General features: G+C 34.6%; 1 protein-coding gene across 1 annotated transcript in view; it reads right to left on the reverse strand.

The window, feature by feature from the left end:
• LOC131939753 (FMRFamide peptide receptor frpr-18) overlaps nucleotides 1–16,796 on the reverse strand; it is a 41,651-nt gene extending 24,855 nt beyond the window's left edge. Inside the window, exons 1-2 of the mRNA XM_059298238.1 lie at nucleotides 16,527–16,796; nucleotides 15,914–16,276 (exon numbers count right to left, since the gene is read on the reverse strand). Of these exons, the coding sequence (XP_059154221.1) occupies nucleotides 15,914–15,992 (79 nt within the window). The 5' untranslated portion in view covers nucleotides 15,993–16,276; nucleotides 16,527–16,796. The remainder of the gene's footprint in view (nucleotides 1–15,913; nucleotides 16,277–16,526) is intronic.
• Nucleotides 16,797–17,169: the final 373 nt, after the last annotated feature.

Below are 17,169 nucleotides of genomic sequence, written 5' to 3' on the forward strand. Positions count from 1 at the left end.
TTAAAACATCGATATTTTTCCAAAATCTTGTCTGAACTCTGTCAAAATAGAGTATTTTAATGGATTCCTATTACAATTTATTAAAACAGTTTTCTAAAACGCGAAATAAGGTCTAAAATTCCGTTTTCCGACATTGCTTTTTTTATAATAATCTGAACCCCCTCCTCCCCCTCGTCATACACCGGCACAAAATTAAGGACCCCCCTCCCCCCTACGAGTGTGACGTCATTTATGGACGACCCCCTAGCTTGTTAAATTACTTACTTTTGTGACGAAGCCGGACAATTCTCTTTGAGAAATGTTTATCTCCCGAGGCAGAGGGTATTATTGGTATAGACCAGTGATAAAAAAGTTAATTGTGTTCCAGATTTGTGATATTCTTTATATGTGTTGCAATGTCATTTCACACTGTTAAATCCTCGCTGTAAATTGTCTATTCTTAAACGATTATCTACAAATTGTCCACAATCTACTGACTCTATACATGTTACACTTTTTATTGACATTCAATGAATTTTAGATTAGGGATATTGAATTCGTTACTGACTCTAAAAATGTGACAGCGATTGTGCGCATTTGTAAGGAAGTTATTCTCCAACAAGCAACTAACATTGTTATTTGTTGTTTGGATTTTGCGGTCGTCTAGTAAAATATGTTGACCTCTACATTAAAATTGTTGACGCCAATCTTTAAATAGAAATGAAAAACCGATCTACAGAGTTCGCAACAAATTTAAAATATTGATTTGAGTGTGTTTGTTATACACGGTAAATAAAAAATATGGTACCAATTCAAGAAATGCAGAATTTTCAAAAGTGTTTTTTAAAAAAAGGTTTTCCAGTACAAAAGATACATCTTTTTTATATTTTCAAAACACAGAAAAACAAAGCACCAGTGCAAAGATTGGAGACCAAAAAATCGAAAACAAAACTACAGAAAGACAATAAAAATATAGCTAGAAGACAAATGGAAGAAATAATTGCAATCGTATTGCAGGAGTTTAGTGCCCTGTAGATGGCGCTTCCGTCGTTTGATTTGACGCATGACTGACTACAGACTGAATGGTTAGTCATAGGCGGAGAAGTGTGGGAAGTAGGGTGGAAACGGAATGGCGGTAGTTAGGTCAAGAGATGTAGCACTCAATATTGTGTATAGTTCAGTTACAGTTTTATATCTCTGTCCAGTCACTAGGGTAAAACAAAATCTATTCAGTTTAATCTTTTCAAGTCTGCAATGCTTTTTGGTTTAGATTTTGTTGTTCATCATTCATTCATTCCTCAATCTGACTTGCACTCTTATACTCTTATATATATATATATATATATATATATATATATATATATATATATATATATATATATATATATATATATATATATATATATATATATATATATATATATTTATTTATATATATATATATATATATATATATATATATATATATATATATATATATATATATATATATATATATATATATATATATATATATATATATATATATATATATATATGCGGTTCGGGTTATAAAAAGGACGTAATGCTGTGGGTGTATGTAGAGGTGGATATGTGTGAGCCGTTTGTAACCGTGTCGTAGTTCCCACACATCTATTGGAATTGCAGTATTATAGTTCCCACACCACCATTGGGATTACAGTGTTATAGTTCCCACACTTCCATTGGAATTACAGAATTTTAGTTCCCACACCTCCATCAATACCTACAAATCACCGCACGCATCTTAACCGACCTCCACAGACGTAGCCACAATCTAACATGCTCTACGTTAATTCTCCACGTTCGTCTAACGGCCAACACACATCAAATAAAACCTGCCCTGTACGTCAGCTAACGACAACATTTTATTGTGATAGCCTTCACGGGTTCCTTCTCTGACAAACACCGCCCCACGTCGTGTCAGTGATAATGTCACTTTATAATGTCACATTAATGTCAACATGCTGCAAAATGTCACATTTCATCTGATGTGTGTATCGGTTTTAAATCTTGAGGAACACTTGTGTTAATTAGTCTAAGGGTGTAATTATTCCATCTCTAGCACTGCAGTGGGGATGGAAGAGTTTAACTTACAGACGAAGACTCCACATTAAACACTTGTGTAAGTATTGATGTGAAAACGTGTAATTTCAGGGGATAAAGAGAAGAAAAGAATTATCTTCGTGATTTTGGTGATTTAGCTAATGTTTGTGATGTGGTAAGGTTGTTGATCTACATGTTGTTGTCGATGTTGGTGATGTTGGTGATGTTGATGCGGTTGTGGATGTTGGGGATCTTCGTGTTGTTGGTGATGTTGATAATTTTGGTAATATTAGTAATGTTGATGATGTTCGTGATGTTGTTGATATTGATAATATTGGTGATGTTAGTAATAAGGTGATGTTGGTGTTATGATGTTGGTGATGTTGATGATGGTGATGATGGTTATAATGGTGATGTTAATGATGATGATGATGTTGGTGATGTTGGTGTTGTGATGTTGGTGATGTTTGTGTGTTTGTGATGGTGATGTTAATAATGATGATGATGATGATGTTGGTTATGTTGGTGTTGTGATGTTGATGATGTTTATGATAGTGATGTTAATGATGTTGATGATGGTAATGTAAATGATGGTGATGTGGGTGATAATGGTGATGTCTGTAATGTTGTTGATGTTGCAGATGTTAATGATGGTAATGTTGGTATTGATACTAATTTTTTTTTATTGTACAAACAGTGAGTTTCGGTAAAAAATCACTTTCAGAAACACTGAATGAAAAATGTAATGAAGATTGTTAAAAAAACAGCTTATAATCCCTCAATCATTACTAAAATTATAATAAAATTAATGTTAAAATAGTTAATTTAATGGTACTAATTTTTAAACATTTTGCATTGTTACTAAAGAAAACATTAAACCATTCCACTTTCCTAAATAATTGTTTTGTATTATAGTAACCGAGCGCAAATTTTTAAAGTACGAAAGGACATTAACATCGACAAACGTATCTCCTTAACAACATCTCAAACACATCTTTCATGATTTATCTTTGGAATACACCATTCTTGACAGTTAACAGTAAAAATTATTGAGAGTTAAAAACAATAGTTTGTAATTTAGTTGCCATAACTCCTAGTCGTAACGATCTCAGAATTATTTTTAGCACCAGACGCCCTCGTCTCTACATAGCCCAGCCTTACACCCGATAACCCCAAGATGTGACTCGAGAACTGTCACACAACAATACAAACCCACCGACCCTGAGCCCCCCCACCAGCCACTACAACGTGGTTCTACCCACTCAAGCAGAAGAATAAAAAAATCTACCTCTATTATGCTCCGTGATAGCGTCTCGATAGCACCAGAGCCCAACACAAGTTATTCTAGACCAATTCAGCTTCATTTATTTTGTTGTCTCTCCGCATTAGCTCTTCTCTTTATCAAAATACGAGGGCATTCGGTACATGACTAGTCAGTTTTGTTAAGAAAACGTAAGTGTTTATTTATCATTTAAAAATAAAATATAATTAGTATTAAAATGTCTAATTAGTTTTTATTTTATTTTATTTAAGTTATTTTATTATTTTAATTATTATTTTTTTGTTTTTAATCGCATTTTAAAAATTAAATGTATAACTTAATCTGATTCGTGTATTAGATATATGATACTACAAGTTTGTGAAAAAAAATTAATTGTTTTGTTTTTTACTTTAAAAAGGTGAAGATTACTTTAATGATTTTTGGTTGGACGTTGAATAATATTAAATTATTAAATTATTTTAACAGTTGGTTCATTTTTTAGAATATCTTACAGCAAAAATACGACTAGGAATAAGAACAAAACACGAATTTTATATAATTAGACTAATGATCAGAACATTTACTACTTTGTGATGTACTTTGCTTTGCTAACTAAAAGGGCGGGTAAATTAGGTAACAACCGACAATGTCCTTGACCGTGATACAAAAATCTATAAATAGTTCCCTACGGACAAGGATTTAAACAAAACAATTTCAACACGTTTTTAAAGGTTTCAGCTCAAGAGTGAAGAGGTGGATGGAACTGTTCTTCAAAAGTCAGTTTATCAATTATCAACGTCTGTCTTCTTAGACGGTCTGATTTGGGGGTCTATAGGCGGTGTGATTTGGGAGTCCTTAGGCGGTGTAATTTGGGGGTCCATAGGCGGTGTGATGTAGGAATCCATAGGCGGTGGGATTTGGGAGTCCATAGGCGGTGGGATTTGGGAGTCCTTAGGCGGTGTAATTTGGGGGTCCATAGGCGGTGTGATGTAGGAATCCATAGGCGGTGGGATTTGGGAGTCCTTAGGCGGTATGATTTGGGGGTCTCTAGGAGGTGTGATTTGGTAGGCGGGGTGATTTGGGGGTCTCTAGGAGGTGTGATTTAGGGGCTCTGTTAGGGGCTCTAGACGGTGGGACACTTGTGAGTGGGGTCCATGATGTGCTAGGCCTCTGATAGGGAAATACTGGTGGGCCTCTGGCAACGGGATATATTGTTGGGCCTCTGTTGTGGCTACACTAGTGGTGGACCACTGGCATGGGGTGATGTTGGTGGGCCTCTAACATTGGCATGTGACCCCCAGACCTTCAACAGACAAAAATTCCCAGAACTTAAAGAAATGGTTTTCAAACACAATCGTTAAAAACACCGTTTAGTATTACATTCAGGGTTGTTTGTGCTTCATAGAATTATCAAGACATAAACGAGGATTCTGACCGATAAAGTGTTGCATTGAGATTTAGTTTTTTACAACGCAATTTTTAAAACATAAACTTAATTATCCCATTGAAAGTGAAAAATATGCTAAAAAATTAAATTCAATTAACAACAATAATTGCTAACAAATTCTTAGAAATCTGAAACTGCAATCAATTAAAATATTTTTCGTATTGTTTTTTTTTTCAAATGTTTTTTTACATAATTTTACTTGGTGGAGAGATGTCTAAAAATTAATTGAAGTAATGTATTCTATGTTAAGTTTGCAACTACAGCAGTAAAAAATATTTACAAGTAAACATTCTCTCTAAACTTTACACCTCGGGGTCTCTGTATGTTCAGAGAAAAGTTACTTCGACAGGAGAAACAAATGACTCGGCTATCGATTTCCCCAGAAATTGTCATTTATTGTCACGATATTACGTGTTGCCGGGTTGTCCTTGAGGCATTGGTCATAGTGGGTCACTAGGTTACATAAGATGTCTGAACTCTCGCTAGAAAGTAGATTAACTATTTATATTAGCTTTGGATTAACTATTAAACCAGCTTTGTTAAGTTTGGTCTGAAGATTGGACCTCTACAGACACGAGTCGATTTGACTTGGCTCTGTTGAAGACATTTCTGTAACGAGATTGGTCGATTGGTTCTGTCAAGCAAATCTTACGATGAATAATTTAACTATCTGGTGAGGCTATTTTTGGACAACTTTTAAATTAGTTGTTGTTAACTATTTTGCGTGAGTTGATTAGATAAGACGCCCATGGGTTGAAGGCCCATAGAAAATATGACGAAATGATTTATTATTAGCTTAAAGCTATTAGCTCCTTAATCCACCCAATTCTGATGCCGAGTTTAGTCCCTTTAATTTCTTCTCAAGGTGGAAAATGCACGCTATTCACTTTAGGGTTATATTTTGGAATCTAGGTGGCTTATAAATGCTGAAGTATTGTTTAAAAATTTTGTGTTTTTTTTATTAAAAAAACTTACGATAATCTTTTTCAAAAACACTTCTTAATTAACATAAAGAAGCTGAAAATGCTTTATGTAGTATGTATGTAAAGAAAGAAAGGTCGTTTAAAATAGATATTTACAGTATCTGTGTTTCAGTAAAATAACACCTCATAAACCTGTCATAACAAAGTGGAATGGCTTATGTCTTTGTCATAGTACCCTGTAATAAAACCTACTAAACAAATAGGTAATTCCTCGATTCTAATAATAGCCTAATCCTGGTCATAACAATGTATTATGCTTGAAGGATAAAAAGATAATATTAATCTCAAAGTAGCTTAATAGTTTCTAATATGACAAGATTATACAAAGCTTCTTTTGCTATGTGACTTCTAACATGAAATAGACTATTGCATAGTTATAAATTGTCTCCTAAACAATAAGGAAGATTACAAATATACTACTTGATAATTTATTTAAATTAAATAAAGTTTCTTTTTAAAAATCTCTTCGCTTAGTTTATTTTTAAACTACCCTGTACTTTCCATATCAACTAAGAAATATTAGTGCTTTGTTAAGCTGTTTAATATTGAAATTCATAAAACTTATTTAATTGATAACTCGATCTAGAGATGTGCACTATCTATTTGATTGAATTAAGGCATCTGTTTCATGTACATGATTTTAACGGATATCCTAATTCTAACTGAATTCAACCATCTAATCCATCCAGTGCCCCTACCTCAGAAATCCAGAAAACTGATTATGAATTTTTTTTTTATGTTAGACCCGCGTCTTCACCGCCAGGTAATAATATAATTATTTTTCGCCGCTAATTAATCTTCATATTTGGGGAATGCTTCATAACTCAGAAAATTATTACCTTTCTAATTGTGTGTGTCAGGTCTCAAGAGAAATTTACACGAAAATAAACGCAACAAGCCCCACCCCCAACCCCACCCTGAGATTTTCTTGACCCGACCTGCCGACATATCTAGTCTCCCCCTCCCCCACCCCTCCCTTAGTTCCTTCTCTTCACCTTCTACCCTCAATGTTATGATTCCTCCTGTGTTATATGTTAAGCTAAAAACGTAATCTAAAAGGAGAAAAGAAAAAAATATTATCCCAAATTTAGATCTATTGGCTTCAATGAATTTTACACGCGAGGGTCCAAAATACTTTATAGTCATTAGATTTTTACGCATACCTGTGCATAATTAATAACTATATGTTAATGTAATTTGATAAGATTTTCTTTTATAAGTGTAACATGGTAGGGTTGTCATTTTTTTTGGGTCCATTTTGATTAGAAAGGGGTGGAATCCCAATAACACCCACAGTATTGTCTGATTTCGTTCCAATATTTATTAACATTATGTTTTTTTAAACCTTAATAAGTTTCTCGAAGTTTTATATTTGTATATTTCTGAGAAATCACATTATCCAATTAGATTATCATGTATATTCCACCTGAATATTGTCTTGCCTAATATTAACTTGATGTTGTTTTATCAGTTTGATCATAAGCTGTGCTTATTATGTCACGTGATCATGGACTATAAACAACAGCCGGCCACCAACAAGGACTAATCTATTGTTACATCTGTCTGCAGACACGCCCAGACATATTGGCAGCAAGGCATTACCTGGCGTATCATTAGAGGCGCGCCAGTCTGGGCGGTTACACAATACTCCAGACAATTAGCAGATGTGTGGGCTATGGTGAGGCGGTAAGGTGTGGTGGTGTGTGGGCGATCTGGTGTGGGGTAATGTAAGAAAAATTGTGTGTATGTGTGGGTGCGTGTGTGGTCCGTCATTGATCTTCCAGCGGGTGGGTAGATAATGTAATCCATAGTGTGATTATTTAAAACAAGTTTTAATAAAAGAATGCGTAGGCTTATCGTCAAATGAATGTTTACTTCATCTAATTAGGTACCCAGTAATTTGCTTTGAATCCCCTTTTGCTCTGTATATTTAAAGACATTGATATTATATTTAAAAGAGACATATTGATAGACTAAAACCCGCCAAATGTTGATCTGGTGTGGGGTAATATTTCGCTTACAAAATGTGAGCAAAATGTGTGTATGTGTGGGTGGGTGGGTGGGTGGGTGCGTGTAGGGTACGTAAATCATCTTTTAGCGGGTGGGTAGATAATGTAATCCATATTGTGTTTATTTAAAAAGTTTTAATAAAAGAATGCGTAGGTTTATTATCAAATGAATGTTTACTTCATCTAATTAGGTGCCCAGTAATTTGCTTTGAATCCCCTTTTGCTCTGTATATTTAAAGACATTGATATTATATTTAAAAGAGACATATTGATAGACTAAAACCCGCCAAATGTTGATCTGGTGTGGGGTAATATTTCGCTTACAAAATGTGAGCAAAATGTGTGTATGTGTGGGTGGGTGGGTGCGTGTGTGGTACGTCATTGATCTTTTAGCGGGTGGGTAGATAATGTAATTCATATTGTGTTTATTTAAAAAGTTTAAATAAAAGAATGCGTAGGTTTATCGTCAATTGAATGTTTACTTCTTCTAGTTAGGTGCCCAGTAATTTGCTTTGAATCCCATTTTGCTCTCTATATTTTAAGACATTGATAGTATAGTATTATATTAAAAAGTGACATATTGATAGACTAAAAGCCGCCAAATGTTGATCTAGCTTGATGGCTAGGCCTAGAATTTAAAAGGTTGGAGACATTGGAAAAACAAAATAAAAGGCTGTAGATAAGAATAAGGTGTTAAAATAATTTGTAGTTGACTTATTTACTATGTTGGGCCGACTACTCTAAAAGAGGGGGGAGCACTCAATTTATAAATAATAAATGCCTCTGACGTCATCATGGTGGTCAAAACGAGGCCCCGTATTATTCTATTTCTGACGGGTAAAAGGGTTTGGCTTTGTGGAGAAATCTAAAGCCTTTTAAAAGGCACGCAGGGTGTTGGAAAACTTCGCTTTTCTTTTGTCGTGTAGGGTCTGTACACAGAGAAGTTGAATTCAAAAACGAAGGAAGATTCAATAATTTTGGGTTTTTTCCACACCAAAAGGATTAAAAACAGGAAACAACTGGGATAAAAAGGAGCTCAGCCAAAAGTGACAATACAGATCAATTAATCAATACATCTGATTTACTGTTATGTTTATGTATGTTTGTCGGCGTGCACGAGTATAATATATATATATATAATCGAACTTTAATATAATATATATATAATCGAACTAGCGGTCCTAGTATAATGGACCTGTCCGCCCATTGAAGTCGAACGTTCAACATCAGGTTCAAAGTTTCTTCCAGGCATCTCTTCGGAAGGGCTTCGCCCCCCACCCCCTCCCCCGAAAATTTTTTACCGCCCCCCCCCCCCGACAAAACTAAATATAATTTATATAGAAAATATATAATTTTAACAGTGTCCGCCCCCCCGAAGAAAGTCTACCCCCCCCCCCCCCCGGAGAAAAAAGTCTGGAAGAAACACTGAGCAGGTTTTATTCTAGTCGAACTATTTAGTCAATAAATTCTCTAACTTAAAACATGTGAGCGATGGCTACCTACGCCTCATGTTGTAGCCGCACAACGTCCCCGCTACTTGGCTAGCCTGGCATCCATTGATTCTGACATCCACAAAACGTTACAATAACATAAACATGATACTACGTTAAACTTGCTGCAGTGAGAACAGAGAAGACACGCTAACAAGTGTGACGTCACACCCGGCTAAAAGAAAAGATTCAAACAACCGGGATACGTTTGCTTATTCATGTCATACGTGCTATTCCCCCACCCCCACAACCCCCACACCCCACGCAGCGTGGCATTGACTCTCAGATATTAACAGTGACCGTTTTATTCTTGTATTTAAATTTTTTGCTTGAATGCAAAAAAAAACAACACAACAGTTACGAAACAGGAAGATGCATCTAAATTACCTTTCCCTGATAAAATCAGAAATTAAATAATAGCCGAATGCTGGAAATACCGAGATACGTTTCCATGACAACACTTCGGTTGCTGTATCAACAACAGTAATTGCTTTTGTCAATTTAACTTTAACCCCCCCCCCCCCCCTTTCTTCCCACGCCCACAACACTTTTTTTTAATTTTTTTACTTTTTTATTTTTTTTTTACTTTCACCAATCTAACATTATTGCATTTGATTCAAATTTTTGCACTAAATGTTTCTATTTTCGCTTGCGGTCAAGATGGTCAAGCTTTTAAAGACTTGAGCAATGATGACTTTTTGTTTCCGAATTTTGTTCGACTTGCGTTGATTACTACCGAAATCTTCATCTAGGAAGTTATATAAATGGAAATAAAAATTTCATTAAATTATAGCAATTTATTTAGACATGTCGAGCGTGTTCTGAAATTTTAAATCAAGCGGGAGTGAGCTGCCCTAAACTTTCTCGAATATTCTTAGATAACACTAATGGAGATGGCAACCCCAGTGCAGTTGGAATAAGGACATTTAAAAAAAAATCAATTTAAAAAAAACTATTTTTTTTTCAATAGAATAAAAAATTGGAAATAGGGTAAAGTACTACTTCCGATCACCGAAAATTACTCAAAAATTGTCAGAAAACAGAAAACTAGATATTCTACATATTTGTTAATTTTTTTATATCTAGCTGAAAAAGTACTAAAGTTATAGGCTCTTAGAATAGTAGAATAAGTTCAATATCCGGTTAACGGAAATCGCTGAAAAGATTATACAGAACTACACATTTAATAAAAATACGTATAGATGAAATTTTGTCAACCTAGCTGTGACGGTACTCAAATTATCGTGTTTACAGACAGACACACACACAGACAGCCATATGGACAGAATTGCAAAGTCCAGTTTTTCCGACTCGATTACGAGTAAAACGCCGAGATTTTGATAAATCCGGATTCAGAATTTTTGCCCTATTAAAAAAAATCCCCTTTATTCCGTATATTATTAAGTACTGGGGTGTAAAACTGGGAAAACTGTCCAAATATCATGTCCTTTGTGTGCAAGATTACAATACTTCCTCTATACTCTGTATACGAGAAAGTAAAAATGGCCTCAGCCTAGGCCGCGATCTTCAAAGACTTGCTTTAGATATAAAATCTCGCGGGATTATAAAAAAAACTGCACGTAACTTGATACAACATAGGCTTGGAGAATACAGCGCACAGTGTAAGTTGCCTGTATTGAAAGTCTAGGCATGTGATGAGGCAACGATACCGCGTTTTTCGACATTGAATTTTCGTGTAGTTTCTATCGAATAAACAGCTACACGGGATTTTTTTTTTCATTTTAATTATTTTGACAACTTTGTTTTTAAAAGGCTAACCAATTATATGACGTAGCCTATTATCTATGTTCATAGCGTTGCCAACTGGGTATAACATCAGCGAGAGCTATAGAAAACTAGGAAATCATTCAATGTTTTGATAGGTGTTGACTTATGTGCTTCTCTTGAAAATTCAGCGGTGGCTGTGTATTTATGAGATCAACACACAGCCAGTGTTTCTTTCAGGCATCTCACAAAGGGGGGGGGGGTGTTAATGCCCCTTCCCCTACCTTCCTCAACCGGGCAAGTCTATCTTCCGTCCGTCGTCGTCCAGACGTAATAGAGAAAAAAATATCTAACTTATAAAGAAAATAAATATATACTTCAACCAGAGTCGACTACTCCCCCGGTAGTTTCAAGTGCCTCCCACCCCCTTTTTTTCTGAGAAAAATGTCTGAACGAAACCCTGTATCACCCTGCATCGAATCCCAATAAATTCAGAGACCGCTGTGTCTTTAGAAGATCAGTAAAAGAAAATACACGATAGCGTTTTAAAATAACGCATCCGAGTGTCTCCCCCCCCCCCCCTCCACCATGTCTCTGAGCCTTTCTCTCCCAAGCTATCATCATCGCCGTGGGTTGACTTCAACATTTAAATCTTAAATCAACAAGCAGCTAATCTAATGAAACTCGATAGTAATACGTTTTGTGAAAATGTGAGTTATATCGAGGATTCTTAACTACAACACACTCATTGCTATTTCTAAATAAAATTTTATGAAAACTCAAAACATCGACAAAAGTACGAGAGGAATTTTAAATTATTCGCACTATTGTTTGGCTTAACGATTCGGTTTTAAAAATTGCTTAAAATAAGTTGTTGTAGCAGCCAAAGACACTAAGTATTCATTTCATTTGCCTCTTTAATTTTTTAAAGCTTTGCAAAATACTATAGAACAAACATATATATATATATATATATATATATATATATATATATATATATACATATATATATATATATATATATATATATATATATATGTGTGTGTGTGTGTGTGTGTGTGCGTGCGTGCGTGCGTGCAAGCTATCGTAAACATGTTTGTGCGTATATTGATGTGCATGTATAGTATTTCAATATTAAACATCAGATATCAAAATATCTTTTCTAATGAAACATTTCAAAAAGAAACTGCTGCGTTGTAGAGATCTAATTCCCTCTCGACTTACAGCCTATTCCATTAGAAATGTTAGAGCACCTACTAGTGATTGATGTCATTCAATGCTAATTTTTCCAACCCACACTACATACAATACCTATTTTCATCGCTGAAAATATACATTGAAATCGTGGATATTGTTCTGGCCACCTACTGAAACTGAAAGTGCTGAATGGTTGTTAGGGATTATATTACACATCGTAACTACAACCGTTAGATATAGTAGATCTATTTACGGTAATCTAAATATCTAATAGTGTTGTGTGGGCTTTGATGATGCTGAGCTTAATGTTTTGATTATGTTATAAAGCCGGAGGTAAGTTGCTGTCTTTGTTATATAGAGCTGAATGAGGAATCCAGTAGAGTGTATGATCAATTATACCGAAAGGAGAATTTACATCTTCAAGTTATCGAATGTTTGATGCTGAAATGTTACTTGTGGGTTTTGTGATTGGTGTTTGGTTTGTTTTCTTTCTTCGCTCGACATTTTTATAAAAGATCTAGGGTGGTCGAGTCGGTTAAGCTCATGGTTGCTAGACCGAAAAGTCTCGAGTTCGAACCCTCGGGCAGATGAGGCTCGTTAGCTGGAGACAACTAAAAAAATCAGACAACTGCTGCATTGTAGTTTATTATTGGTTGGACAAAGGCTATAGAAGCAAATCCAAAAAATAAAAAACAGGCTGAAATCGGAGTCAATGGCCTCAATGGCGCATAACCAGTTGACACGTATACTTAATTGCGTTGGAGGGGAATTTCTTCCAACACTAAAATTAAGAACGAAGAGGAAGAAAACATCTCTTAAACCTTATCTGTTAATTCTCACTTAATAACTTTTCATGAATCACGTTGTCATTTAACTGGGTTGATTTTTTTTTCCAAAATGAAATGTTACTTTGGACGCAGAACATCTCAAATTCGAATTTAATATTGAAAGTATAACACTAGCAATATTTGTCATTGATTTTCCTTAACTGTTTGCAAACTGTTTTATACATTTTTTTCAAACTAATTTTTCTTGCTGTAATTGTTTCCACGTCTAAACAACCGTGTGTATGCTACCCTCTTATCCTGGCGCAACCAACCTAATATATAACGAACTTAAAACATACACAGCGAACTTAAAACATATACAGGAACAGAAGACCTTCTATAATGCGAACAATAATAGAAAAAAAAACGAACACTAACCTTGTATACAAAGAATGCAAATCTATTCAGCAAGCAAAAAATGTTCAATGCAGCAAACAAAAACCTATTAAATGAACACAAAACTATGCAACAAACACAAATATTCAATAAACGATCACAAATCTATACAGCGAATAAAAACCTACTATTAAACAAAAACGTATATAGGCCTACAACGAACAGAAATATTCAATAAACGATCACAAATCTACACAGCAAATATAAACCTACTATTAAACAAAAACGTATATACAACGAACAGAAATACTCTCTAAACGATCACAAATCTATATAGAAAAAACAAACCTACTATCAAAGAAAAACATATTTCGAGCATTTAACAAGTGCCCCAAAAGGCAACAGAAGGCCAGATGGAGAGAAACCAGAAGTTAGAAAAACAAAATTAAACCCAACAAAGATGGATCTTATTTTGTGATTTTAATAATTTTTAATTTTGTAGCGAGAAATATTTTTTTAATAGCTCAAAGTTTTAAATATTTTTAACCAATCTAAGAGCGTTAAAACTTTCTGATATCGAAATTTTTGTTTTTTCCTAAAATTTGACAGCATGGGATGGCATGAATGTTAACAAAATTTATTTATTTTTTTAACCCTATCTTTGTTTTTGTTGTTTCCTTTTTTTATGTTAACATAATGTATGTATTTTTCAACATTTGCGGAAGGATCTTAGCAAAATGTGTGGGTTATTTGTTTTTTTTTTGGAGGGGGGGGGGGGCTTGGATGTTAACAAAATGTATGTATTTTTTAACACTAGTTAAATGAGTACAGCAAAATGTCGTGTGTTTTTATGTTTTATTTTTTTTTATGTTAACAAAATTTATATATTTTTTAACACCAGGGAAAAATATTGTGTGGTTTCTTAGTTATTTTTCTTAGATACTTAGATACTTTGAACACTGATCGTCACAATCTATTTCACCTGTGGTTTCATGTGGTGTGTGTTGGTGTGTGGGTGGGTGTGGGGGTTGTCTGCTCTCATAGGTATAATCGAATTTCAATTAGAGCTTAATAGACTTTCTAAACGGCTGCAGACTAGCAACGGCTGGTCAATTTATCTTTCATTTGTAATTAGTGAGCTATTAGATTTCCCCAACAATAAGGAAAACTTTCTTACCAAATTTATTTCAATCATAAAGCAATTAAGCGGCATCCGTATTACAGACATATTATTTTGAATTGATTGTTTTCAAAAACGTTTGTAAAAACATTGCCGGGGCAATTTTTACTTTATCGTTTCAGAATTGCTCATATTCTAGAAAACTTGATCTCTCCGGGTATATGGAAGTTGTGTCTATGCACATTTTAGACAAAATGGGAAATTTTATCAGTGATTAATTAAAAACAAAGAAGTTCTTTACAATGAAACATCGAGTTTACACTTGCGACATGTATGCTATACATGTCTAGAAACAAAAAAAATTATTACAAAAGAGTAGCCCCCCCTACACACACACACCCATACTATATATATATGTTCAGACAAATAACTTAATGACGAAGATTTTGTATACATGTCGCACATGTATAGTATACATGTCGCAAGTGTAAACGCGGTGTAAAATATACGAAGTCATCAGCCAATGTCTTTGAGCGGACCATGACACCACAACCACCGACATAACGACTTAGTGTGTAGCTAATACCGTGCTTTAAGTATAAAATGTATACTTATCACGCTGACATGCTTTATAAAAACACGCACAGCTTTCACTGCTTCCACAGTATTCACATTTCATCGTTTTAGATGGCCCCTTACCCGGGTGTATTGATGTAAGGGGTGGGGCGTGTCCAATACGGCTCAAAATGTCTTTTAATAAAACGTGTGTTTTCCATATTGTGAATTTAAACCATATGCTCTTTTTACTATTCAGAAATATATACGTTTTGTACCAACATATGCAAATACCGACTACCGGTGTTTTTTTAATGAATATTTAACATTGCCGGTTGTTGCTATACGGTTTTTTTTTTTATCTGTCCCCTAAGGCATCAACAAATGAGCGACTTGTACTAGACTTCATCTAAATCGTCATTATGGTAATAAAAGATCTGGATATACATATTAAGTCATCGATTTTTTTACTAACGTTAGTTTCAAGGTATTCATCAGTAAATAACACTTTCGCGTAAATGTGATGAAATAAACATTTTATAATTTTTCTGGGATTGACAAAAAAAGATTTTCATCGCAGTAGCATAGGATTAATTTTTGAGTAATCAGTGAGTTTTGTTAACATTTCAATATTTGCGTATCAAACATTTTTCAAGACGTTGTTGTTATATATTAACTGGCCATGGCATAAGGATGTTGATCACTTAAAATATTGTATCTTGGTTAGTTATTCACATTAGCGGGCACTGTATTTACAGGCTGTAGCGTTACTTAAAACTCTTAATCTTAGGGGCACCGTCTTATTATTATGTTATTTAACACAAACACACACTCATATATATATATATATATATATATATATATATATATATATATATATATATATATATATATATATATATATATATAATGGAACCTACCTGTTATGTTGGAGGAGAAATTCTGGTCAGGTGAGAGGGAAAAATTGAACATCTCCGGTTCCATGGTTGATGCGAACATGTTCTCAGATTTCCAGAGCCCGATCTAATTACCGGCCGACGATGAGATGATTAAACACGGGGCAGTAGAGCGATGAATCACTGAGAAGATTGTTATCGATAATAGGTTACACGATATCGCTGGACGTCCGCGACCAGGATAGCCAATACAGCCTTGTCCCATGGTCGTTAATTGTATCAAAACAGATGAATCCTCTTATAGTCCTCTGATGGTTTAATGTGAATTGGGGTGAATCAATGTGTATTAATATGAGTTGGTAAGGCTTGAAGTATTTTCATCAAATCCTTTATTTAAAAAAAATTCTATTTAGAAAAAATAATTTCTACTTAAACTTACATATATATATATATATATATATATATATATATATATATATATATATATATATACATATATATATATATATATATATATATATATATATATATATATATATATATATAAGATATAAAAATAGATAGATATATACTAATATAAATGTAGTCCACGCACTTGTTCAGTACTTGTCCAAATATGACCACTAAAACTACTCACAAAAGGTCTTTGTGCGAGGCTTCTCCGTTCAAAATTTAACAAAAGAATGTGTGGGCGATAATCCTAAAACTGCAGGAGCTATGTCGAAATGAAAATAACTGGCTTATACATTTCAATCAGAGCTTAGCGTACGCCTCTCTACGCAATACCACGCGACAGCATAAAGCTACGCGAAAACAGAAACAGAAGTCCTGAATTGTGTTAATCATCCTGCATGACAGAACGTCAAAATGAAGAAATCTGCCAAACAAATTCCACGAAGACTTACTAAACGGAAATAATAATCCGAAGAATTTTTTTTTTCGTTTAGCGATACGAATAATTGTAAGGACGAGAACGGCAACTGCGAATACGCGCCCCCACGAACTGCGAATACGCGCCCCCACTACCTTAGCGCATCGCTCGGTTCCCGGTTGCTGGAAGCTCCGCACGGCGCGAAGTTCGCGGCCGGAAGTTACCGGTCGATGTGATCACGCTGTACGTCATGGTGATATTTTTGTTATTGTTGGGTAACCCCCGCGCTAAAAGCTGGGAAATTCAACGTGCGATATCTAATTTAGAAGCTGTAATTAATTGCTTTAGAAATAATTTTAACCCGAGGCGAAGGTGGGGGTGTTTAATCCCAGGGATTATAAAGAGAATG

Source organism: Physella acuta, unplaced genomic scaffold (genome assembly GCF_028476545.2).
Source record: "Physella acuta isolate Inbredline_101_S28 unplaced genomic scaffold, ASM2847654v3 ptg000291l, whole genome shotgun sequence".
Taxonomy (NCBI): domain Eukaryota; kingdom Metazoa; phylum Mollusca; class Gastropoda; family Physidae; genus Physella; species Physella acuta.